The 27096-nt window shown below is 44.3% G+C and overlaps 1 protein-coding gene across 1 annotated transcript in view; it reads left to right on the top strand.

The window, feature by feature from the left end:
• STIM2 (stromal interaction molecule 2) overlaps nt 1–27096 on the top strand; it is a 123437-nt gene that overhangs the window by 66287 nt on the left and 30054 nt on the right. Inside the window, exon 3 of the mRNA XM_048509390.1 lies at nt 22371–22485. Within this exon, the coding sequence (XP_048365347.1) occupies nt 22371–22485 (115 nt within the window). The remainder of the gene's footprint in view (nt 1–22370; nt 22486–27096) is intronic.

A 27096-nucleotide genomic window follows, 5' to 3' on the forward strand; every position in this document is an offset into this window, starting at 1 on the left:
AGGACATGGCAGGAAGACAGGACAGGAGTTTAAGGAGGATTGTCTTATGGATCCACTGAGGAGAGGGGTAAATTATGTTGAACTGAAAGCGGGTAGACCTGAGTTTGAAGTGGAGGAATGGGGTACTGTTCCTTGGCGAGCAGGAGAGACCTGGGTGTGTGGCTTTCAGGCATGCAATCTCGAGTCTCTGGGTAATAGATTTTTGAGTTTGGTTTTGCACGAGGACAATCTCAGCACAACATACCAGATGAAATTAGGAGAATGGGGGGCAATTAGAGACAGGAACGGGTTTTCCAGTCTTTACTGAACATAAATAGCTGACAAGGAAAAGTCAGAAGAAAGCAGGCAGATTGAAAAAAGCAATGCAGACATTATATGGAAAAATGACACAGACATTTGAGAAATTAGCAACAGCAAGCAAATTCATATAAATGGGACTGCCTAGATAGAGCCTAGTTCCGTGGTGGCGAACCTATGGCACTCCAGGTGTTCATGGACTACAGTTTCCATCAGCCCCTGCCAGCATGGCCAATTGGGGCTGATGGGAATTGTAGTCTATGAACATCTGGAGGCCATAGGTTCGCCACCACTGGCTAGTTGATAATGGAGTCCACTTTTGGTGGTGTTGGGATGGCACAGTGACCCCAGAGAGGAAAGAGAAGAGAGGTAGGAGGGGAGGGGTGGCAGGTGAGGGAGGGGAGTGAGTGAGGGGTGGCATGCAAGGGAGGGGAGGGGGAGGGGTGGCATACAAGGGAAGGGGAGGGAGGGAGGGGAGGGGTGACATGCAAGGGAGGGGGGCATCTGGCATCTGGACATGGCCCACTCACTCTAGCAGAGGAAGAGGGATGGGGAGGAGTGGCATGCAAGGGGAGGGAGGGAGTAAGGGGTGGCATGCAAGGGAGGGGGAGGGGGACCCCTCCATCCCTTCCTCCCTCTCCCTCCGCTAGGATGGGTGGGCCATGTCCAGATGCCGGGCCCCTCCCTTGCATGCCACCCCTTTTTGTTCTTGAGCGGCATTTGGAGTGGAAGGGATAAGCCTGGAGAGCAATCAGGCTAGGACTGGCAGGGAAGAGGGAGCCTTAAAGAACAGAGCAGAGAGTTTCACAGACTGCTCACTGTAGAGCAAATGCATAAATCAGCGAGAGGATTCCGTCTGCCCTGAACTGTTAGAGGTGGAGAACTAATCTTGGGGATTAGATTGAATTTATTTTTGCCCAGGGTGAGGTGCCACGCTTCCGCATTTTCTGTCTAGAACTTTACCAGTGAGGCCAAAAGTTGCCGGCTGCGCGTTTGGCTCCTCTTTGCTATTGCACAAATATTTAGGAACCTTGTTGCTAGTGGTAAACATAAGGTTGTTCTGTGGCTAGTATCCAACTTCCCATCGGAGGAAATAGTAACATCCGACATGTCCCAGGAAGATTTGAACCTTTCTCTTGTGTCAGATGCTAATGAGGGTGGGTGCAAGGTGGATCCACTGAATCGAGAGGTTTAGCGTTCCCATGGAAGCGTGTCTACGTCCTCTTGCTTCAGTCTTCACCTGGTCTTAATTCCTTGACCTTAAGAGCAGACATCGTGCAGGACTTGACCTGGGGCGTACAGACTGCCGCGGTGGTTAAGAAGGCCCAGCAAAGACTGTACTATCTGAGACTTTTAAGGAAACAACAACTGAATGGAAAACTCCTGGTGTCCTTTTACCGCTGTGCTATAGAGAGTGTCTTAACCTACTGCACCTGTGTATGGTTCTCCAGTTGCACAGTGGCAGATAGGAAGGCGCTCCAAAGGGTGATCACTACTGCACAGAGGATTATCGGCTGCCCTCTCCCCTCCTTTGAAGAACTCTATGATTCCCGAAGCCTAAAGAAAGCCCAAAATATTCTGAGAGACCCGTCTCATCCAGCACACTCTTTTTTTGAACTGTTACCATCTGGCAGACGATACAGGTCTATAAAAACTAGGACAAAGAGGCTTAGAGACAGCTTCTACTCTAGAGCTGTGGCTATGCTGAACTCCGTGGCTTCGTGTTGATGTGTTTGGGGTTGTGTAGGGATGGGTGGAGGAAGGGGAAAGTGAGGATGGGGTATGAGTCTGAAATTGTGTGCATCGAGGAATGCTGCTGTAAATTTCGTTGTGCATGCACAATGACAATAAAATGCTTATGTTTATGCTAAGAACACAGTGGAGTTCAAAGTGAGCTTCCAGTGAAGGAGGAAGAGTTTTCAAAGTGGACCTAGAGGTCTGCTATTTGTATCTGGGCTCCAAGCCAGGCCACAAACAGAGAGAGGCCTCCCTTACAAAAAGGAGGAAGCGTTTAGCTTGTTCTGTCCTCTTTGTCTTAGAATATGAAAGTGTGCAGTTTTTTTTTCTTCGTTTCCCCCTCTACAGCATCTGGTAGCTCCCATCTTCCAACCAGGTCTTCCAACCCATCTTCCCACCCCACTTAGCATCCGAGATCAGACAAGGTCAAGAATGTTCAGGGTGTTGCCATTTTACCTCAGGTTGGCTATTGTTCCTAGTGCGCTGCTGTCTTCCTATGGATTTCAATTCTACCTGAAGGAACACTGTTGGTTCAGGTTCTTGACTCCTATTCTACAACTTTATGATTAAAACCTGGGGCTACAATAAAATCTTTGATTGGGTAGATGATAAAGAAGCACGTAAAGACATTTGGTTCCCTAAAAATTCAAAGTTTTTGAGGTGATATTTTCACTTTAAGCTAGTTAAGCAATTCTCATGGTTATGGTGGGTTTTCTGGGCTGTGTGGCCGTGGTCTGGTGGATCCACCAGACCACGGCCACACAGCCTGGAAAACCCGCCACAGCCAGTTGAATCCGGCCGTGAAAGCCTTCGACAGTTCTCACAGTATTTATCTGAGCTTCTGGATGCATCACTAATAAAAACCTTTCAGACAAAGTTCTTGGCTTACATTCAGGGTAAAATTTCTCCTGCCCCTCATTTCTGCCGGTGTGCCTCTAATCTTGTAGGAGACCTTGCCCGTTATTTTTTTTTTTTGCCCACTATATGACAGTTTCCTATCTCGACTGAAGCAAGTTATTCCGCAGACTTTGGGGTCAGATGAGGATCACATCTGTTTCCTTTTGGTGGACGTCAACCCAGAGATTACATATCGGATTGCCTCTTTTATGTATTTATCAATTAAATTAAGGGAAAGGTTTGTGCTTGCCAAACTTCCAAAATAGACCTGCCAGTCCTGTTTTGCCTTTGAAATTGATTGCTGTGTTTTATCTCACTGTTTAGTTTATTTCACTGTATCTCTTTTATTAATACGGTTTTATGTTACGTTGTTAAAGCCTGTGGCTGTAACACTTAATAAATATTGCATAGTTCCCCTTCTGTCAAACTATGCAGTGTAGTATCTTTATTAAACTCATCCCCTTTCCAACTTGATATCACGCACGTGTACAGCAGTCTCTTATGAGTGCAGGTGGAAGGCAGAGTGAAATATGGAATGCATTCCTGAATCCACGGTCTGCTATTGAGTTTTGAATGAATTCCTTCATTCTCTTCTGTGCCAAAACTCAGCAGACTGGAACCGATTCTGCCAATCCCCAGCAAGCTTCACTTCCTCTCTTGAAATGAAGACGACAATTACAATTGGAAGAATTAATGAGATAAAGATTATAGCCACATAATCCCCCATTTAGATGGATCTGCCCTCCCTGTTGACCTTTCTATTTCCTTCTCTCCTGCAGGTAATTCCACCTCCTTAACTTTCATCTTCTGCACTGTCATGGTGCATCTAGTCTTATCATTCTTAACCTCTCATATGCTGCTGGCCATTAAGTATGCAGTATTACCAAATACACGGACCACCTCTCCCTGTGTTGCCCTCGGAGAAACTCCGCGCTCTGCTGAAAGTAACCTCCTGGTGGTCCATGGCCCCAAGAATGCCCGGCTGGCCTTGACTAGGGCTTTCGCAGCTCTGGCCTCAGTCTGGTGGAACACTTTATCAGCTGTGACCAGGGCCTGCGAGACAGAGATGTTCCAGCAGGATTTTGATTGAGGTCAGCAACAGCATTTCCAACTTCGTTGGCTCCCAAATCCACCTCTCCTTTCCTCTCTCCCTTCTTATTTGATCTACACTAAAGTGAAGTGGGACTGGAGGGTATTAATTTGATTGCAGCTAGAATATGCTGTCGATACACTCAAATTGCCTTAAAGAATCAGTGCCACCCAAAATAAGAATTTTAATGTTTTATTGTTATTATTTTAACCTTGTTGATATTGACAATGTATTCACAGTTTTGTTAGCCACTCTGAGCTGGGTGTTCAGGTTGGGCAGAGTAGGATATTAAATCCAATTAAATTAAATTAAAATAAATCGCTGTCTGTAAGTCAAACTTGAGAACATTAAAAACAGCTCTACATATAAGGTCACCTTTTATTGATGGCATTACATCTGCTTATAGTAATATGTCTGGACCTCACACATATATTCAAGGAGACTCTGGTCCTCAGGGGCCATCAGCCATCTCCTTAATATTAGGTATTGTTCCTATTTGTTATGTCACTTTTTGAAAAAAAAGGTCTTGGACAGAAACACAGGTGATCTGGGATATTATCCCAAAGGTAGGGTGAATTAAAACTACTCTCCTCTACACCCATCCGTATTCAGAAAGGGGTGAGGCAAGGGTGTCTCCTAGCGCTTCATTTATTTAATATCTACATCAGTGGTTCTCAACCTTCCTAATGCCTTCAATACAGTTCCTCATGTTGTGGTGACCCCCAACCATAAAATTGGTATAAATAAAATATTAAAAGACCATTTTCTGATGGTCTTAGGCAACCGCTGTGAAAGGGTCATTTGAGCCCCAAAGGGGTCGCAACCCCCAGGTTGAGAACCATTGATCTACACTGATCTAACACACTCCTAACTGTATTTCAGATGGAGGATACCCATGCACCTTTGCTCACCCCAGAGAAGAACATAGCTATACTCATGTATGCAGATGATGCCGTGGTATTATCACTAACAAGGGTGGGACTAAAGAGAGCGCTGAGGATATTTGATCAAAAGTGCACAGAAGAATTGTTAAACATCAACTGTACCAAGACTAAGTGCAATTCAGTTCTAAAATTAAGAGATCGAAATGGCAGTTGCAAGGGCACCAGATTGAGCAAACTAAGTGCTTCAAATACTTAGGTGTGGTGTACCAATGCAATGGGAAACCCACAGCCCAATCAGTACAACTCCACAGTACAAACCCACAGTACAATCAGTTATTCAGAAGCTCACAGGCAATCTTAAGGTTTTTCCACTCACTAGGGGACGGATTTATCCCAAATGCAATTAGACTGTTTAACAACAACCACAACCTTTATTAGGCATTTAAAATAGGCACTAGAGCATTACCAGACATTTATGAAGTACAAATCAGGAGTACATTCAAAACGCAGACAGAAAGACTGTATATAGCAGTATACATTACTTAGAAAGTTCTGTCCCTTGCAAAAGAAATTTTGCTACTTTTTCTAAGAGCATGATATCTGTATTATTTAACAGAAGCTCCACAACAGAACTGTCAGAGTCTCTTTCAGATTTGTCTAGGGCCAGCCTGGGAGAGAAATTCCTAATGCCCACATATCTCAGACAGTCAAGAATAATGTGAGCAAGAGTTTCCACTTGGTTTTTACAGTGTGGACAAACCTGATCCTGGAGAGGGATGGATAAGTAACGACCCTTTGTAATGGCCGATGGGAAAGTATTGGATCTGGCCCTTGTGTTAATCCATCTCGGTTGGGGTTCAGTTAATAATTCAAGGTATTTGGCTATGTGCCCCTGTTCCGGTATTATTCCGACAGAGAGGGGTGAGCATGATTTATTTGCTTGCCCCAACAGGATATACTAGTATTCCTGTTCAAGCAGTCGGCTTTTTAAGGTTCGGAAAATCTCTGTAAGTGACAGCATACAGAGATCTTCAAGTAATAAACCTATTGAGTAAATTTTTGATTTGAGAAGTTGATACCATTCGGAGGCAAATAGGTCTGGGCGCGCAGTATATGTTAAACTGCGTACATCAGAGTTAAAACATAATTTGATCCAATACTTGAATGTACTCAGCCATGCTCTTGTTTCAAGTAGGTTCTGACCAGTTTCTAAGCATAGTACAGCATATGGTACAGAGTGCGGTAATCCGAGTATTTTATATAGGAAGCCAGATTGTATTCTTTCAACGGAATTGTTCCATGCAGTTATCCATAAAGGAACTCCATTGAGAACTTGCTGAACTACCTTGGAGTTGAAAATCTTTAGGGCTGCTGGGACATATTCCCTTCCCGTGGTGTGAAAAAAACTTTACCACCGCTGAAGCAGTGTGATAACTTCCTTTTATACCAATGTCTCAATTAGACTGTTTGAAGCCAAGGCCCTGGGTCAGTTGACCCACGATGCTCCGCTGGCAATGACTTTGGATTTTGTGTCATTGGGAGAGAGTCTTATCAACCTTTCTCAGATCCCTGTTTAACACACCCAAATGTACAGCTAATGTGGTACTAAGGCAAGGAGCAGGGATGGCCAAAGTTGAGACAATCTTTTGGAGACCAACCATCAAATATTGGCTCAAAGTGCTTTCCCATCCCCAGGGATTAATGCCCTCACTGCTGGCGGCGACACCTTATCCTGGATGGCTAGAAAAGATAATATTAAAACTTAGACAGTGTGGTCTTGATCCTATGCAACTTTTGGAGCTAGATAACCATGGAGCAATGCTCATGGTTTGTCAACACCTTAATGACATTGAGATGCAAATAGATTTACCCCTGTTACCCGCTCTATACAGACCATTAAAATCATGGATAGGTATCTCAGCTGCACCTTATCTATCTGACATAGGTAACTTCGGCAAGAAGCCGATGGGCCTTTTCAAGAGCTCGCTTTGACGCCTTCCCATCAGCTAATCTGATGGGACAATTTCAAAATATTCCATGGCCCAGGAGAACCTGTGTGTGTGGCTCAGGGGAAGTGGACTCAATGTCACACATTTAAGCTACATAAAGGCGAAAAGGGAACTCTTAATCCAACCACTGCTAATTTGTCACGCATACTCAATTAGAGATCATTCAGACACAAACTTTGTAAGATTGCTATTAGAAAATCATGTTCCCTCTACATCACAGAAGGTAGCCAAATTTTGTATACTGGCTTAAACAAGTGTAGGCTGTTATTAATACAGAGAGCTGCATGGTGTGATGACGGTTGTAATAATATCAGAAGTCAATGTTTTTTAATGTTATTAATGAATCGATCTTATATTGGATTCTATCTTTTGGATTTTTGTACAAATGGAATGATATGTGTTTATATATATTCTGACTTTAAATTATTGGCTGGCCTAAAGGCCATAATTTTATTTATTTATTTATTTATTATTGCATTTATAAACCGCCCCATCCCCTAAGGGCTCTGGGCGGTGAACAACAAATATTACAAAACAATATAACAATAACAATAAAATTAAGATATCAACATCATTAAAATATACAAAATTACAGTGTTCTGTATGAATCATTTGGTGTCCAACATTAAAACTATCAGTAAAACCCCTCCCAGAGAAGGGGACAGTATAGATGTCACAAACTCCCAAGATGTTAGGGGCAGGAGGGGTGCACACCATCAGCGGCTGGCCTCCCCAAAGGCCCGGTGAAACAACTCGGTCTTACAGGCCCTGCGGAACTCTCCAAGGTCCCGCAGGGCCCGGACAGTTGGCAGAAGAGTGTTCCACCAGGCCGGGGCCAGGGCTGTAAAGGCCCTGGCCCGGGTGGAGGCCAGCCGTATCATTGAGGGGCCGGGGACCACCGTGTAGGGACATATGGGGTAAGGCGGTCCCAAAGGTACGAGGGCCCCAGGCTGCGCAAAGCCTTGAAGGTTAATACCCATACCTTGTGGATGATCTGGAACTCCACTGGGAGCCAGTGCAGCTGGCGCAGTACAGGCTGAATGTGATCACGATGGGCACCTCCTGTAAGTAAGCGCGCTGCTGCATGCTGGACCAGCTTCAACTTCCGGATCAGGCGCAAAGGTAGGCCGGCGTAGAGCGAATTACAATAGTCTAACCTGGAGGTGACCGTTGCATGGATCTTAATAATAAACTAACTAAAGCTACTCTCTTCTGCTTTTTGTCAGAGCCATAGCAGCGTGGAGAAGGGCCTAGTTTAAAATAATGGATCGCCCCCTCCCTCAATTGTGAATGTTTGCACCACCATAGTGCAGGGTTTTTTTTTAAAAAAAGTTTTCAGTATGATGGTAAACACAGTTGCATTCTTCTAAGCCTATTGACTTCAGTGAACTCATACAAGTGTAATTCTGTTATGGATTGCCCTACTGGAAGGAATTGCAACTTTCAGTTTATCCCACTCAGCAATGCACTGCCATTTATCACTTGCTGTTAAATGTTGCTTTTTATGCTGTGTTTGTTCGTAAACCTTTGGGGTGTATTACTGCAGTAGACTTCTCTACATTCCACAAGTGTTCTAAAGATGATTCCTTTATTTATTTTTTTCTGGGAAACCAAGTTTTTTTTAAATTATATACCGTAGTTAAATTTACCATCTATAATATTGTACAGAATTTAGCTATGCGTTGGTAGATAAGTACCGATGTAGCTTTAAAGCAGAGTTGTGATATATTTGGCAATTTGGTTCGCTGACAAGCACTGCTGACCGGAAATATTTCAGCTGAGAATAATCAATTTCAAAAAGGAGAACATTGTTAAAGTGGCAGGAGACATCCGTGTTTTTAAAAAAATCGAAGGAGCCGTAAAAGTTCTTTAGAGGAAGATGTTATTGCGACTTGTGAGAATCATACGGTCGTGGTTGTCCGGTTTCGTTTTCAGAGGGCAAGATTCGTTTTAATAACATCCAGTGTAAAGTTGTGAATTTCGGAATGCAAGAAAGCTGGATTTGGCCCAGACTCTCCCTTCGCTCTTCGAGCCAGAGTGAGTTTTGGACTCTGAATGCATCAGTCCCCAGGAAAGGCAAGGGAGGGTGTGAATAGCTCAGCTGTTTCTGCCCCTCTTGATTTAAGGCTGCTTGCATAACAAGATGGGAGGTGTGAGGGGGAGGATCCTGACTCCTTGAGCCCCCCCTTCATTTCTAGGGAAAGGCTTGGTGTTAAATCCGACAGAGCACTTAGAGATGGGCGTTAGGCTCTGTCTGTTTGTGCCCCCCCGCCCCCAAATTGCTGAAACTCAGGCTTTAGAATGAGATCTGTAAGTGGTTGTTTTGATATATTTAATTTCCCGTGGATTTTTATGATGAACTGATAAGACTCATAACTACAAGGTTAATAGACTATGAGGAAGATGGCCTCATACAGAATCGTAAGAAAAGACAAAACAAACCATGGTTTGATGAGGAATGTGCTCAGAAAAAAAGGGCAATTGAACCAGCTATATAGAAAGCTAAGGAACAGTTCACCTGACAAAAGAATGGAAGCCCAGCTAGCACTCCTAGATCACAAAAAAAGTATAAACAAACACTCGCTAAGAAAAAAAAATCAATATACTAGAAAAATATGGGAAGATCTGATACAAGCGACTAAGCAGAAAAATCAATCTTTGTTCTGGAAACTCATCCAAAAGCGGAAGCAAAGGATATATTTAATTGAGGTAATTGAGCTTTTTCTTTTTTTCTTGCAGCACCCCTGTAGGATTTTCAGGGCTAGAGATGTTCAGAGGTGGTTTGCCATTGCCTGTGGCGTAGGAGCAGCAGTGGCGTAGGAGGTTAAGAGCTCATGTATCTAATCTGGAGGAACCGGGTTTGATTCCCCGCTCTGCCGCCTGAGCTGTGGAGGCTTATCTGGGGAATTCAGATTAGCCTGTACACTCCCACACACGCCAGCTGGGTGACCTTGGGCTAGTCACAGCTTCTCGGAGCTCTCTCAGCCCCACCTACCTCACAGGGTGTTTGTTGTGAGGGGGGAAGGGCAAGGAGATTGTAAGCCCCTTTGAGTCTCCTGCAGGAGAGAAAGGGGGGATATAAATCCAAACTCCTCCCCCTCCCCCTCCCCCTCCCCCCTCCTTCTCCTTCTCCTTCTCCTTCTCCTTCTCCTTCTCCTCCTCCTCCTCCTCCTCCTCCTCCTCCTCCTCCTCCTCCTCCTCCTCCTCCTCCTCCTCCACTTCATGCCCCTGGTACTCCTCGAAACTCTCCCATCCAAATAGCCAGGACGAACCACGTTTAGCTTCCGAGATTGGACGAGATCAAGTTAGTTGGGCTGTCCAGGTCGGGGCAATTGAGCATCCGAGGAGCTCTTTTTGTAAAGAGATTGAGTGAAAACATCATGCGAATGTGTAAGTGGTAAACATCCGTCTCTGTCTGAGCTTGTTGACCCAAACGGGGAGTCACGTCACGTATGATACAGGAGATCCGTCGGGTTGGTGGCAGCTTTTGCACGGGGAGTAATTGATCATAATAATGATGCAGGAGGAAAGGATTAAATGCTTCTCCGGTGCTACTGTGACAACCAGATTTGCTTTATTTTTATTTATAGTCTGTCTGTGTCCCTGGGACTGAAGGCACGTTAGAAGTACGCTAAAACTATTCTGTCAATCAGTAAGCCCGTTACAAAAGCATAACATTTGAATCTAACATGGAATGGAGCGTGTCTGTGCAGTAAAACCACAGGCTTCGCAGTGCTGTCAGTGTGGTGCTTTGCCTGGTAGTTCTTGTTTTTAACTACACCACGAAACATTTTTGTGTGTGTCAGCTAGAACAGGGGTAGCGAACCTGCGGCTCTCCAGATGTTCAGGAACTACAATTCCCATCAGCCTCTGTCAGCATGGCCAATTGGCCATGCTGGTAGGGGCTGATGGGAATTGTAGTTCCTGAACAACTGGAGAGCCGCAGGTTCCCTACCCCTGAGCTAGAAGAATCTGATCCAGGCAGGTTAGGTGGATGCTGCAGACCTCGTGGGTAAGTTTCAGTGCAACATCTGCTCCTCAGCTGAGCAGACCGTCAGTGCCATCTGCTGCAATGCAGGAAAGTAGCTATTGTCTTGGAATTTGGAGAAGAAGAGTTTGGATTTTCTCCCTGCTTTTCTCTCCTGTAAGGAGCCTCAAAGCAGCTTCGAAACTCCTTTTCCCTTCCTCTCCCTGCGGCAGACGTGTGAGGTAGGTGTGGCTGACAGAGTTCTGAGAGAACTGTGACTAGCCCGAGGTCAGCCAGCAGGCTTCGTGTATAGAAGCGGGGAAACTTCTTCACACAACGTGTGATTGGTGTTTGGAATATGCTGCCACAGGAGGTGGTGATGGCCACTAACCTGGATAGCTTTAAAAGGGGCTTGGACAGATTTATGGAGGGGAAGTCGATCTATGGCTACCAGACTTGATCCTCTTTGATCTGAGATTGCAAATGCCTTAACAGACCAGGTGCTCGGGAGCAACAGCCGCAGAAGGCCATTGCTTTCCCATCCTGCATGTGAGCTCCCAAAGGCACCTGGTGGGCCACTGCGAGTAGCAGAGAACTGGACTAGATGGACTCTGGTCTGCTCCAGCTGGCTTGTTCTTATGTTGTTATACTTTTAGATACTCTCCTTAATAAAAGATCTCCATAATAAAATTGGCAACTTCTTCACAAAAACCAGGGTTAGAGTTATTCATCAATAAAGATAACCTAATCATGCAGACTATCGCTCGCTCTATCTGGAAGCCATCTTAAAGAAGTATCCACGGAAATCAGATAAGGAAAAAGTTGCATACTTGCTCAGTGATGTACACTTTCATACCACAGAGTTAGTTGCTAAGTTTTTAACAAAAGCTTTTGGACTTAGAGAGAAGTTCTTCTGTAAGTCTTAGCCATTTGGGTTTTAATTCAAGTGTATACTATAATAATCTATTTTATGTCACTAAAGGCCTGTGTTATGCATTGTGCAAAGGATATTATATAAGGGCAAGAGTAAAATATAGCCACCTAGTTCTGAAATTTTCTACGGTCAATCTAATGAGATAGTATTTGCATCCTGCTGGATAGGTTTGATTAGGCAGTATGTGAATGAGTAATTTCTTTTTCACTTGAACCGGTGAACATGGATTGATATCCATATGGACTAGCATTGGATGTGTTTCACCAAATCGGTTTGTTTCATAACTGTAATGTTTTTAATATGCCATTGAAGGCTTTTGTTTTGTTTGTTTTTTTGTTTGATAACCTAATCAGATCTGGCAACCCAGATTGGAAAAGAGGATATAAATTGGCATATTTGGATCTGATTTTAACAAATCTGGTGCAGTGCAGAAGTTGGTGGGCCAGGGTTTCAACCACACTGGATTTGCAGCTGCATATCCTTGCAGATTTTTCTAGGTTACTAAACCTACCCTTTAATAGGGCAGAGGCAGAGGTGGGATCCAGCAGGTTCTCACAGGTTCCCAAGAGTAGGTTACTAATTATTTGTGTGTGCCGAGAGGGGGTTACTAATTGGTGATTTTGCCACGTGATTTTTGCCTTAGTTAGGCCCCCTTCCTCAGCAGGTAGCGAGAACTTCTGAAGCAGCTCCAGCAGGTGCACCGGGCATGGCAGCCTGCAACTGCGTGCATTCGTTTCCCGCCCAAGGACTGGCACAGCGACTGCGTCCTTGCCACAGCCCCGCCCAGGAATGCCCTCGAATGCCCAGCCACTTCGTCATAACCCGCCCAGCCCCATTGGCGCTACGCCACAGTTTGAATCCCACCACCATGGGAACCTGTTACTAAAATTTTTGGATCCCACCACTGAGCAGAGGGCATTACATTGAATCGCGCAATGGTGAGAGCTCTCCTTGCACAGGGGTTCGCTAGAACATAAAGGTAATAGGCCACATGGCTCTGCTCAAATGGAATTGAGAATTGTGTAGGGGAGCAAGTTCGTTTGGCTGCTAGATGTATGTTAATCTCTGGTTATTGTTTATATTGGTCTGTATGTTTGTTTTATTGAATGGCATAGAATGCTGTTAGCTGCTCTGAGCCTGACTGGTTTGGGAAGAGCAGGATACAAATAGAACAAACAAGAAAATACTTTATTTTGAAAATTCAGACCCAGAGCAATATGGACAGTGATATTTACTCTGTGGCTCTGGAGTCCCAGATGGCTGTTCTCAGCGGTGGGATCCAAAAATTTTAGTAACAGGTTCCCATGGTGGTGGGATTCAAACTGTGGTGTAGCGCCAATGGGGCTGGGCGGGGCACGACCGGGGCATGGCCGGGCATTCGGGGGGTGGGGCATTCCTGGGCGGGGCTGTGGCAAGGATGCTGCTCTGGTCCTTGGGCGGGAAACGAATGTACGCAGGCGCAGGCTGCCACGCACGCCGGTGCACCTCCTGCTAGACTGCTTCAAGTTCTGCGCGCTACTGCTGAGAGTAACTAAGGCAAAAATCAGGTGGCAAAATCACCAATTAGTAACCCCCTCTCGGCACACACAAATAATTAGTAACCTACTCTCGGGAACCTGTGAGAACCTGCTGGATCCCACCTCTGGCTGTTCTGAACATGGTTCCCCAATATGACACCCTCCCCCAAGTTTCAGACAAGGCCCTTTCCTGGTAGACTTCTGGTTGACAGGTGGTTCCCCTCTTGGAACAGTGGCTGCCAGTGGAATGGGCAAGCGGTGACCCTCCATGAAGTTCAGACCTCATGCCCGCGATCAAAGCGTACACGGCTCTTTTGGCTGATGGCAGTTGCAAATGTGACTCGGTGTGAGCCACACACTGAGTACCTCTGTATTAGGGTGTATCAGAATTATGATTATAACGCAGCTTTGACTAAAACAAATATGAATGGTCTGGTGTTTGTCCAGCTCTTGTTTGTGCCTTTGCACTATCTCTTGTTCAACATATTGGTTACAGCCCCCACTTTTTCTAGATTGTTTCTTGAGGTTTCATTCCCATTTGTTTCCCAGGACTCAGGGCCGTTTAAACGTACCCTCAGTACAGGGCTTAAAAGGAGGTTGGGACAAGAGGTGTCACGATGCTTCTGCCACACTTGCAGTGGCAGCAGAATGGGGGGCGGTGGCTTAACAGGCCTAAATGGCGCCCAAGGACATGATCGCCTCCCGGCATCCCCCCCAGCTCCCTGCATCCTACTTACAGAAGCCAGGGGAGGGCGGGGGCACCGCGGCACCTGCCTGAGCCACTGAGCCCAGCCCCCCCGGCCTCCCTGCACTGAACCCAGCCCCCTCCGGCCCTCCCCAGGTCCTGTCCCATGTCTGGGTGCACACCGTTTTGTGCGCCTGGGAATATGGGATACCCCATGTCCCAATTAGCGGCACACCGCTGGTGGCTGGCTGCAGCACAACAGGGTCAAGCTTGATCTCATTTGCCAAGTTCTCTTCTGGCTCCAGCCCTCTCCAGGCCCTGTCCCGCGTCCCCCGGGCGCATGAAACGGATGTCCCAATTAGCGCAAGCCACTGGGGGAGGCAGGTTCTAGGCTGCGGCTCTGCAGGGTCACTTTCATCCCTGCATTGATTGCACGGAAGTCAGCCAAGGTGTCTGAGTCATGTAGAGCTGTGCAAGGGATTTTATCGGGAAAGAGGTGGAGGAGGAAGCAGGCCACTGATTATTACAGCCTAAAGCAACTTAATTGCAGCAGTCTTTAATGTCAGAACAACTTTACAGGTCAGAGGTCGTTAAAGAGACCTTAATAGCCAGCCAGGGAGACTTTCGTTTGCAGGATGTTTGCAATTGGGAATGTTCCTGTATTCAAATCGGTGTGTCCACTCATTGCTGAAACCGTCCCTTGTTTCTTACAAAGCCTGGTTCATCACCTGATCTCTCCTTGCCTTGTTGCGAATGTTGATCGCTTCTCAGGCCTTGAGTTTATTCTCAGTGGATAGTAACGGAAAGTATCCTTTGTCTTCCTGTTTTGCTTTGTTTTGTTTTTTTAATTCGAGGCTCTCTCGCCCCTGCCCTTTCCAGAAGAGGACTTGGCAAATGAGATGGAGCTTGACGAATGGAAGCGAGGACGTTTGGAACAAAAAAAGAAATGCGCTCGATGGTTACGCAAAAAGCGGAGGTTTTGATTTCCGCTTCGGTCAAAGACTTGGGGGGAAAAAATCATGCAGTTGAACAGTCCGGCTTGTGTCTGTCAGGGAAGCCCGACTACTTCTACTGCTTGCAAATCAGTGAGAAGAAAACGCTTGAACATCCTGTTCGAAGTGGCTGTCCGTTGTCTGGAAAGTGCCCCCCTTTAGCATTTTGCAGCTTCATTTGTTCTTGTGGTCCTCTTAAGCCTCTGCATCTTCCTTGCCCGCGTGGGCACCAGAAGATTGGCATAGGGCCGTGGTGGTGAACCTTTGGCACTCCAGATGTTATGGACTACAATTCCCATCAGCCCCTGCCAATTGGCCATGCTGGCAGGGGCTGATGGGAATTGTAGTCCATAACATCTGGAGTGCCAAAGGTTCGCCACCATGGGCATAGGGTGTGCTACAGGTGGAGGGAAGCTTGTAAGTGCACATAAGGAAGGAAAGCTATAGCTGTTGGGATTGCATAAAGGGACTAGGTTGTATCCTCAGACACTGGGATGTTGTCTTGAAATCCGTTACAGGAATAAAGAAGAACATCTGGATGTCAAAGCCAGGACAAGAACCGCTTGCTCGGACATAAATCACTCTTTGTGAGCAAGAATATTAAGGAGTAATGAACATAACATGCATACAGTAAATGCTGTGGTTTATTGGCAGGATCAGTAATTAACTTGTGTTTTCCTGCATTGAAGCTCTCTGTTTCTCCTTTAAAAAGTGTAATGAGTCGTACAGGGGTATGTTTATACAGAGGCTCAGTGTATGTGTTTAAGCACTTACAGAAATGTGAAGAGACAGGAAAAGGCTTCATTCTGTCCCTCTTTGTGCTGTTTCCTTAAAGCCAGATCTCACAGTCATTTTGCAGGCAGGGTGGAATTGATTTAGCCTGTGATTTGTAGCTCACTGTGATTGGCTGGGCTGGTTGAGTGGCTGTTGAACTAATGCGTAGAATTCTGCACACTGTCGGTTCTAGCGCTGTTGCGACCACTCGGGCAATGCAGTACAAAATGTGATGCGTGCATGTCAGTTGGCAGTCGCAGGAACATCTGGGCCCGTGGGAACCCGTTGTAATCTGAGTTGGGCATGTTGCAAAGAGAGGCTGGAGTCCGGCGGTCGTAGTTAAGTTCGAAAGGGAGTGTGCTGGAATACTTTGTGATAATAAATAATGAAGAGACTATTTCTCAAAAAAAAAAAGACTTCGTTAAAAATGGAAAATGATTAAGGCCATTTCCTTTCAAGAATGTTATTCAAGGCCTCTGCAATAGTTGCTCCAAATTGGTAACGGGAGCAAACCCATCCTAAAGTATGCCAGCCTGTGGAGTCCAAGGAAGCTATAGATGAGAAGATGATTCCCCCCCCCTCTCTCTCTCTCAAAAAAAGGATGTCTTAATCTGCAAGGAGGAAGTGTGAACTGACAATAGGGCAAGTCGAGGAAGAATTTGAAGTAAAAAGTGGCAGTGTAAAATGTGTACCACTATTTCCTGTGTGAACACCTAATGAAAAGTGGCAGAAGGCCAGGAGTTTGGCTGGATCTATCCCTGCAGAAGAATGAGATTTGAGTGTTTTGAGGTGGTATTACAGATTGTACCACTTCAGACTTATAGACACGGGGAACAGAGATGTCAAGTTTCTAGGAATTTTCAAGCCATGCCAACATCAGGGGGCATTCTGTATTTTTTTCCTAGGGAGAAATTCAAATTTTTAAACTGTTTGTAATAGGCACAGTACTTGCATTCTTACCAGGCTGAGATTGGTTTTACTATGTTAGCAGCATAAAATGATATTACTGTGTTAACAACACACATTTAAAAGCATCATTGAAAATCTTATGTCAAAATATAAAATAGTTATTTGACATTATTATGAAAGGGCACAATGTGCTCGTAGATCGCTCTTGTCAGGAGAGAGTGGTTTGTAAACCGAATAATAAAATTAAAACCCAAGGTTATCTGTTGGGTTAATGAAACACTAAAATACATTCCAGGAAATGACAAGACAGGGATGCAGTGATCTATGAATTAATCATGGCCGAGCATGGATGGGGGAGCTTACCTTCTCTCTGTCCTGCTTCGGCATCAGGCATGCGCCTGAAGTGCTCTTGCTTTCCACGGGGAAAGCCGAGAGCAAGAGCAGTAGACGAGCAGCAGCTTCCTTGTACATCAGTACCAGGAAGTTTGTCCACACCACTTCTGCTCCCCACACGTGGCAACTTCCTTGTATGTTGGTGCAAGGAAGTTTGCCGTGCCGGGGTTCAACTGCGAGTGAGCCTCAGGGGCTTCCTGCGTAATTAGCCCCAAAGAATCTGAATCTCATTTTTGGTTTGCCCATTTTTCCAAGTTGGAGAGCATTGGACCAGCATATCTACGGGACCGTCTCTCCCTATATCGCCCTGCTAGGCCCCTCCGCTCCTCGGAGGCGGACCTGGTGATCCCTGGCCCCAAAGTGGTCCGGCTGGCCTCCACAAGGGCCAGGGCTTTTACGGCCCTGGCCCCTACCTGGTGGAAAAGGCTCCCGGGTGAGATCAGGGCCCTGCGGGACATACAGAGTTTCCTCAGGGCCTGTAAAACGGACCTGTTCCGCCAGGCATTTGGCCAGCCGGGATAACACCACACTTCTGTGACAAATATCTGGCCTCCAGTGGGTGCAAGAATGGGGAAGGGGAAACAATTTTAATCGCCATCTGAATTTTTATAATTTATATATGGTTTTAACTGGGATGAATGTGGAATGGATTTTAACTGTTTTTATATAATTGATGGACACTGCCCTGAGCCCTTCGGGGAAGGGCGGTATAGAAGTTTAATAAAGTAAATGAATAAATTGTCATAAGTCATTACTGGATTCCTTCCCCTCCCCCCCCCATTAATTTTTGTTATGCAACCTTTTCAAGTGATTGGACAACAGCAGATTTGGAGGCAAACTTTGAGTGTGAATCACTAAGTTCTGATTGAGTGGAAACAGGATCTCCCAAACTGAAGGAAAAGAGATGAAACTGTTAGTCTGGGTTATTGGGCTGTCAGGAGTCTGATATCCCAGACAAACAGATCCAGGATGTTAGATCTTGGACCCATTCCCAGGAGAGAAATCTTGGGGGTCGTTCAAAACTTAGGATTAGTTTGCAGGATACTGTTTCATATTTCTTGTTTGAATTCTGCTTAAAACCATCTTTCTGCTGATCGTTCGCAGTTATTTATTTTATTATTTATTTATTTATTATGTGATTTATAAACCGCCTCACCCCCAAAGGGCTCGAGGCGACTCACAGGATAGCTGCACATACAACGACAATCAGCAAAACATATCAACACAAGAGTGCAGCTCAATTCATCAACAGTTAAAACTTAAAACTATAAAACCCAGTACAGTTTCGATTACATATTGGTTAAAATATCAAAATATCAAAATATCAGAATATCAAATATCAAAGCGCCCGATCCACAGGCCAACAGTGGAGGGTAGGTCGGCCCAAGATGGAAACCAGGGCCCGACTAGATGGTAAACGCAGCTTCAGTGGGGTGATAAACCGCTGCCAGCCCCCCCCCAAAGGCCCGGTGGAATAGCTCAGTCTTACAGGCCCTGCGGAACTCACCAAGGTCCCGCGCAGGGCCCGGACAGCTGGAGGTAGAGCATTCCACCAGGCAGGCCAGCCAGCTGCCCTGGGTCTGGTCGTAGCCAGCCGCATCTACCAGAGAGGGCCAGGGATCTCCAGTAGCTCGTTCTAACGAGCGCCTATTTGGGGACATATAGGGGTGATGCAACTCGTGAGGTAATGAGGTTATTAGTGCTTTCTGGGATTTATGTGTCATTTTTTAAAAATAAAATTTTACTTTTTATGAGTATAAACAGAGCGGGGGAAAAAATAGAAACAGTATCACGATGCTTACAATTACATCATAAAGAAGAAAAGTGTACATACGATGAACAAGAATGACAGCAACAATTATGAGCAGTAAATAGAGATATTATAGTAAGCATTGAATGGCCTTAACGTAATAATAAATATTGTAATAATAAATCTTAATATATAAGATATCCTGAACAATATTTGATAGATAATTATGTTGTACAATATTATATGATAAAGGGTAATGAAGTAAAATAGATATAAAAGTTTGCAGTGGTATTATAAATTTCGAAAGATACTTGTGAATATTGAAAGTTGTGTTCACATATTAGAATAATCTAACCATAATATTTTCCTCCCCTCTCCTATTTACCTGGTGTCTTTACTCTAGTAGGTGAATGTTTTCCCTCTTTAAGACTTTTTAATTCAGTATATCAAGAAGATTGGAGTTAGCAACAGATTTCTTCCGACGTTTTCGCTTCTGCATCTGTGGCTGGGCTTTTAAATGTCAGAGAGAATGCTGCTAGAATGATCGTTATACAGCCCGGAAACCACTCAGCACCCAAGTGATTCCGGCCGTGAAAGCCTTCGACAATAGATTATTAATTTATATTTATCATTTCAACAATTTCCTCTTCTGCTCTTTTTAAAAACAAAGAATAATATAAGTAGCATGCTTTCTATTTATCTTGAAATTCTTCAATCGGTCTTTTGTTCACATAGATTTATCTTTCATTATTAAAGATTTGTGCTATTTCAGGTATGAACTGACTGCTCAGAAAATTTTATGCACAGCACTGAAAACCATTGGGTTTTGCTGACTTACTCTATCAATCCTGAATAAGAGAGGGAAGGAATAGAAGCACAAAAGTGTCTGACTCACCTCCCTAAACACCCCTCTGAAACTTCTTATGTTCAAGAGAGGCAGGATAAAACATAGTGGGGTGGATGCTGTTGTTGGCAATTCACCTACTAGAGTAAAGACACCAGGTAAATAGGAGAGGGGAGGAAAATCTTTTTTTAAAAAAACCCTGATGCCCTCTGGAAAACTTTGGCCCCTTCCGCACATGCAAAATAATGCATTTTCAAACCACTTTCACAAACTGTTTGCAAGTGGATTTTGCTATTCCGCACAGCTTCAAAGAGCACTGAAAGCAGTTTGAAAGTGCATTATTCTGCCTGTGCGGAATGAGCCTTTGGTTCAGGGGAGCTGAGGACCAAGAGTGTGGTTGTGACAGGCATGTTTCTGAGATTTGGAAGCATAAATGTCTTCGATTTTTACAAGCAAAATTATTAACATAGCTGGGGTTAGAGAGAACTGCTAACTGCTGTGCCTTGTGGTATCTTAGCACGTTTATCTTTTATTGTTTCTTATCTCTTAGATTGCAAAAGTGAACACCGAAGGTAGAAATATTTTAAATGGGAACAATCGTCTATATTTCCTTCACATGAAATTTCATACCACATGCTGGGTTTGATGCAAGCTGCTGAATCCAACCCATTTTCATGAATAAAATCTTGTCATTTGAAAGCTTTCTTCTCACACCATAGGATAAAATATTTCACAGCACTTTTTAAAGTGGTCAATTTCCTCCCCCCCCCCTTTTAGGATTTTTTTTAAAGCCCTGGCTGAGCTCCCTGATTTATTGGGGTTTTTTTTCTCTCTTGGGCATTTACATCTACAGGGAATAAAGATTTCATCCTCCCCACCACTCCCCACCCTATTCTATGCAAGTATCTCACCCCGCCCCTTCAAGTGGTAAGAAATATCAGGAGATAACATTAAACCTAGGTTGCTTCCTTTGATCTAGACAGCACTGTAGTCTTATTTTCCAATTGTTTTCCTTTGTTTTGTTGTATGTTGGTATGAGTCAGTTGACAGAGCCCAATCCTGTGAATCTGAACCATTGGTAAATGTCAAGGTTACAATACTCTAATGACACTTGGCACAGCAGCAAGAGCGTCCAACATACCCCTAATTCTTGTTTTACTTTTCTGCTTGTAGAAGGGTATGTCTGTATGGTGGGATTGGAAAAAAAGATGGCAGTTCTTTGCAGTCTTTCCCAGCATGCCGCTCAATTGCCGCCTTTGATTCAACATTCGCCTCTCACTGATCAGATTTAGGGCTGCAGGATTGTGCAGTTTGGCTCGCAGTTTGAATGTTGATGCTTTAGCCAGTTTTGGAACTTGTGTACTATGTCTTCTAAAAAATTTAACTAGGAAAATATAAAGTAGGAACAAACTGTGAAACATTTGCTCGTTTGTGTGTTCACTGATAAGGGCTTGGTGGTGGGTTTTGGGAACAGAACAATACCAAAACTTTCATATATCTTTGCAAGTCTGTTCTTGTTTTCAAGTCCGTTATTGTTTTCAGGAGATTTATTTGCAGTTTGGTATTTTATTCTCATTTCATTGCACAGATTGATTTTCCCAGATGTACAAATAAAGCTACAGATTTCCTCCCGAAATAAGAGCAACAAAATGCCTCCTGTGTTCATTTCTGGGCTAGGGACAAGTCTAGCTGCCTTTTTGCTTTGGACAAACAGAGCACCACATTGCTGCTTCAGTGTAAAAAGCTGTCAGACTTCCCCTAATGCTCACCAAAAAAAAATAAAAAATGAGACATGCATGATCTGCATGTCTTTACAGGTACTTTACATTTTGAAAGACATATTTTAAAACCATGGGAAAAGTTGATGTCCTTTCTGGCACTTCCATCTCCTTGAAAAGGGATAATTTTGCTTGGTCTGTCCAATGAGAATGATTGGACTGGACTGGCTAATTTCTTTTCAAAAGACATACAGTGTCTGTTGTGGGTTTTCCGGGCGGCATGACCGTGGTCTGGTAGTTTTTGCTCCCAATGGTTCACCTGTATCTATGGCTGGCATCTTCAGAGCATGTCACAGTGAGATGTGTTTCTCTCCAGCGTGAAGAAGGCGGCCACAGAGGCAGGTGAAACATTAGGAGCAAAAACTATCACACCATGGCCACACAGCCCGGAAAATGCACAACACCAGCTGATTCTGGCTGTGAAAGTGTTTGACAGTGCGCTGATAATGTCACTCTTCCCCCACTGGTCAGCAGACTGGGAGTTTGCATCGGTAATGGAAATTTCCACTATGATTATTTGAACCCTGCCACGTGAAGGCCACTTCCTGGTTTTCTCCCCTGCCCTCTTCATCTCAATTTTTAAAATATCTTCTATCTCCCTTTTGGTCCCTCTCTGTGTTTTTACTGAGAATGTTTCCATGCACAGATATTGGTGAGCTTGAGTCAGTTGGTTTTTAAAAACAAGAAATGTGGCTGACGATCCTGCATACTGAAGTTTAGGGGAAGGTCTTCTAGTCCCCACCGCAACAGAATCAGAATAAAACGCTGTGTTTTTAGAACCACCATAAAGCGATGGGTTAGTTGAGCCAGGCCGAAGATGAGCCTTTGAACCAGCAGTCTGAGGGTGCGAGGCACAGCAGTTGGCCCTTTGGTTACGAGGACACTCTGACCTAACTTTCTTCTACCTTTCCAGTTTATTAGAGAAGATATGAAATACAAGGATGCTTCCAATAAACACAGCCATTTGCACAGAGAAGACAAACACATCACCATTGAAGATCTGTGGAAACGCTGGAAAACATCTGAAGGTAAGACCGTCAAATCTGCTCTATTCCCATCCTGCAACTTTTACTGCTGCTGTTAGTGAGCACAGCTGAGAAACTGCAGGAAAAAAGTGTTTTGATTGGCCCAGAGTCGGTTGATAGACACAAGTTCTCTCCTGGGCGGGTCTTAGACAAATCTGAAAGAGACTCTGACAACTCTGTTGTGGAGCTTTTGTTAAATAACACAGAGGCCATGCTCTTGGAAAAAGTAGCAACATTTCTTTTACAAGTGACAGAATTTTCTAAGTAACATCCAATGCTAGATACAGTTTATCTGTCTGTGTTTTGAATGTGCTTTTGATTTGTACTTCAGAAATGTCTGTAATGCTCTGGAGCCTATTTTAATATGCCTAATAAAGGTTGTTGTATTGAGACACAAGTTACAACCTAGAGGCTGTCTAGCTGTGCCGATCCAATGCAGATTCCCAAAGTAACAGTCAAGAACAAACTGTTCGTTAGTTTCAGAGAGTTAAATTGTAACAGTCTTCACTATTCTAGTGATTAGAGAGAAACATTTTGGCTAATTCACATTACATGAGCTGCTGCGGGCAAGGCGGTGAAGTGCAACATGTATTTTCAAAATAATTTTAAATACATTTTCTGTCCTGAATCATAGGCTAAGCATCACTACAATATCAAAACTAATTAATTTTTTTCTCATGTTGGACTATGGGAAACAAAGACATAATTTCCACATCTTCCATTTCCACATCTTTTTCTTGTGTGTAAAGTCTCTTGGTCCTGATGGTGTTGCTGTGGAAGTTAATAAAAAAATAATTCAGTGCCTAGTTCTTGGTTTATCAATGGCGGGTGGGGGGAGGGGAGGAAACAGCTGGATTTTTCTTTTGAGCCTTAATGAATATTGCACATAGTGCATCACTGATGCCAGTCATAAACAAATGCTTTTATATTTACTGAAAACGTTGTTTTATTATTGTTCTGTACATGGGCTCTTATTCAACCACATCTTGTGAGCATTCCAACGTCATAAAGACCTGATGAACTTAGCTTTTAGGCTCATTCCACACATGCAGAATAATGCACTTTCAAACTGCTTTCAGTGCCCTTTGAAGCTGTGCGGAATAGCAAAATCCACTTGCAAACAGTTGTGAAAGTGGTTTGAAAACGCATTATTTTGCGTGTGCGGAAGGGGCCAGAAACTTTTAGTAGGGTTCCTAGACCCCTGCTGGGGGGGGCAGGTAATCCTCTGCTCCAAGGCTCCTCCCCGGCCTCAATCAGCTGGCTAGTCGGGGAGGGGGGGCGGACTTACCAGCAGTGGAAGTGAAATCCTCATGTTACTGTTGACACAGGGACTTTCTGGTATTTGGGCAAAAACTCTGTAGTAGAAATGGCGATGTGATGACATCATTTCCAGTGTGTGCTTGAAGCGTTATCATTGTGCCACCGGCAACAGAGGCCTAGGACTTAGTTTGCTGCCAATAAGCCCACACCCACAGTCTACAGGCCTCCTGCGTTTTCATAACTGTTACCAGAAAGGAGCTGTCACACTTTGCCATATATTTCCCTGTACAGTGTGCCTATTTTGTCTCTCACTTTCTCTCCAGTTCCTCCTACACAATTCTTTCTTTTTGAAAAAAAAAACATGAAGGTGGCATCACTTGTGTGACTCATTCAGGTACTAATCTGCAAACTGGGTCTGTAAACAAGTTTGCTTGAGATACTGAAGGTACGTCACCCTTCTGTTACATCATTAGACAACTCTGTTTGTATCAATTCTCTATTACCTTTGCCATACCAGCCTACGTTTTGCTGCGGGAATGGAAAACAGGACGATGGTAGAGAATACGCACGATGGTAGAGAGTTTTCAAACACCATTTTGTCTTGCAGCGTGTTTGTCTCTACAGCGAACGTGATGCTGCATTTCGTTCTAATTGGCAGCAAGGCTGAGATCTCTCCCAGTTATTCCATTAGCTGTAGCTTGTAAACCAGTTATTGGCATGGAATTAAATGGATTTAAGAGGCTGGTGTAAAGGAGGGTGTCAATAACACCAACTTCCTTGAGCTTGCCTGAAAGGAATTTGTGCGCGAGGGTCACGAGCCATAAATAGTACCGATCATGTCTGATTAAGAACCAAGTAAGCCGTACCCAGAAATACTGCATCATGATGAGTCTGTTCTTTGATTAGCTTGTGTCAAGACAGCAACTTGTGCTCTTTTTGCTTCTAAAACTTCGAGAAGGCTCTCAAAGTATTATTAGCTTTGTGTGTGGCAACGTAGCAATGTCCCGAGCCACTGGCGTGCTGGGATCTCAAAGTGAATCATGCTCCGATCTCAGGTGGGTCACACAAGTGATGCCACCTTCATTTAAAACGATGTAAGAGGGACTGGAGAGTTAATGAGAGAGAAAAAAGAAACACTGCCTGTGTGGAGAAGCATATGGCAAAGTGTGAGAGCTCTTTTCTGGCCATAGTTATGTCAATGCAAGGAGGTCTGGCAGGTGTATTCTCAGCCCTAAGCCTTCTGAAATTCCCTCTTCATGTAACTGTTAAGGGTCAGGATCTCAGTTTTAAAAGCCATGCAGCCTACTGCCATGTCCAGAGTAAGAAGAGTTGAGGAGGCTGTTAGAGGGTTTCACCTTTCCGGTTATCAGCTCATGTTCCTAATCCAGTCATGCTGTTTTTGTAGCCTGCCCTTCATCCTAGAAACACAGATCAGCATTGTAACTGCCATGTTCGAAAGAGAAACGTAAGGCAGGTCATTCGCTAAGCTTCATAACCAAGTGTTTTTTTCCTGCAGATGTTATTGGGAAAATGGCTTATATACTGAAGAGCAGCACAAGCTGGTGTAAAAACCCAAATAAGGTTTAGATTGATAGATTGATCTGTCTCCCTCGCCCTGTTCCTATTAAAATGTAAATTGTGCTCCAGGCTTAGAAATATAAGCAGTGTTATGCTTTCATTGTGAAGAAAGATACTGCACTCTTCTCCCCAGAGCAGGAGGACATTGGCTTCCCAGAGAGGCAGGAAGTAGAATTTTAGCTTCCTATCTCTGGGTGAGATGCCCCTCCTTCTCCCTCAGTTTTGGAGACTTTGAAGAGCAGTGAAGATGATAGTAGTTCCCTGTGAAACAAAACAGGCATAAGGACAGGGAGCTGAAGGAGAGAAACAGCACCCCACCAATCTGTACCTTCGCCAACCAAACAACAGCAAACTGAACTAAGCAACTATCCCTAACCAAATACAACTTCCCCCAAACTCTAGACTTTTTTCTTTCAGACGGGCGAGATGTCCTCCTTGCCTCAGAGGAGAAGGACCCTTCACGGTAAGTATCCAGTGGTTGTTCTCCCCTAAGCAGGAGGACATCTCCTCATCATGGGACCTTTTAAAAGCAGTGTCCCTTGCCCGGGTGGGTCAGACTAGGAAGGTAGCACAGGACCTTGTGGCCAAAGACCGTGTTTGCTGCACTATACCTGTCAACCTTGTAGTGTCTGGTGAAGGTCGATATTGAGGACCAGGTGGCCGCCCTGCATATCTCCACCCCGCATGGCTCGCCTGGGCTTCATGGGTGGCTCCCATCTGGACTGAGTGCACCAAGTCTCCAATGGGCGTTCTCATGTGTCTTTTTTATTATAAGATTTTTAGATGAAAAAACAAAAAAATTGACAATAACTGAAAAGATAAAAGACAAACAGCAGATAAAGGAAAATATAAAGAAGCTTCTGTTTTTTTTCTTCAACAAATACGAGTAAAATTACAAACTTAACACTTGCACTATAAATACAAAAAGAAAAAGACCTTTCTTTTTCTATGATCTAACCCCCCCCCCCCCCGGGGAATCATCCAATCCACAAATCCTCCGTTCATTTTCCCCATTTTATGCAAAAAGTCTGTAAGGGGTTTCCAGTCAGTAATAAAAGGAGATTTTGTCTTTCTTTGATCAGTGCAATAAGTTTAGCCATCTTCAGATTCCATCATCTTCACCATCCATAGTTGTATTGCAGGCGATATTTGATCTTTCCATTTTTGAGCATATAATAATCTCACTGCTGTAATCATACATAAAGGCAAAGTTCCCTGACTCTTTTATAGTTGTTTGTCCATTAGTCTAAGGTGACCAGATAGTCACCTATGTGAACCGGGACGGGCGGCGGCCGTGCGCGGGAGGCTGCCGCACTGCTTTGCGCCTCAGAAGGCAGTGTGGCAGCCTTCCAAAAGCCGGGACACTTGAAAAAACCCGCGGGACGCAGGACAGATTGTTTTAAGGCGGGACTGTCCCGCCAAAAGCGGGATGTCTGGTCAGCCTACATTAGTCCCAATAGAAAGGCCTCTGGTTTCAATTGTACAATATTCTTTAGAATCTTCTGGATTAGCGAGTTAATTTGTTTCCTTTTTTTTTTTTTGGCTTTTCTGCAGGTCCACCATAAATGATAAAACATGTCTTTCTGTGGTTCATGTTTCCAGCGTATATCTGAAGTAACTTTATGTATGCATTCTATCCAATTTCTCCGGTGACATAATCCAATGATACATCATTTATAGACATTCTTGTTAAGACTAGAATTTATTATAACTTTGAGATCTTTCAGCCACATATTTTCCCACTGTTCTACTTGTATATTATACCCGAAGTGTTTT

The sequence above is a fragment of the Sphaerodactylus townsendi genome, linkage group LG10 (assembly GCF_021028975.2).
Source record: "Sphaerodactylus townsendi isolate TG3544 linkage group LG10, MPM_Stown_v2.3, whole genome shotgun sequence".
In the NCBI taxonomy this organism is placed as follows: domain Eukaryota; kingdom Metazoa; phylum Chordata; class Lepidosauria; order Squamata; family Sphaerodactylidae; genus Sphaerodactylus; species Sphaerodactylus townsendi.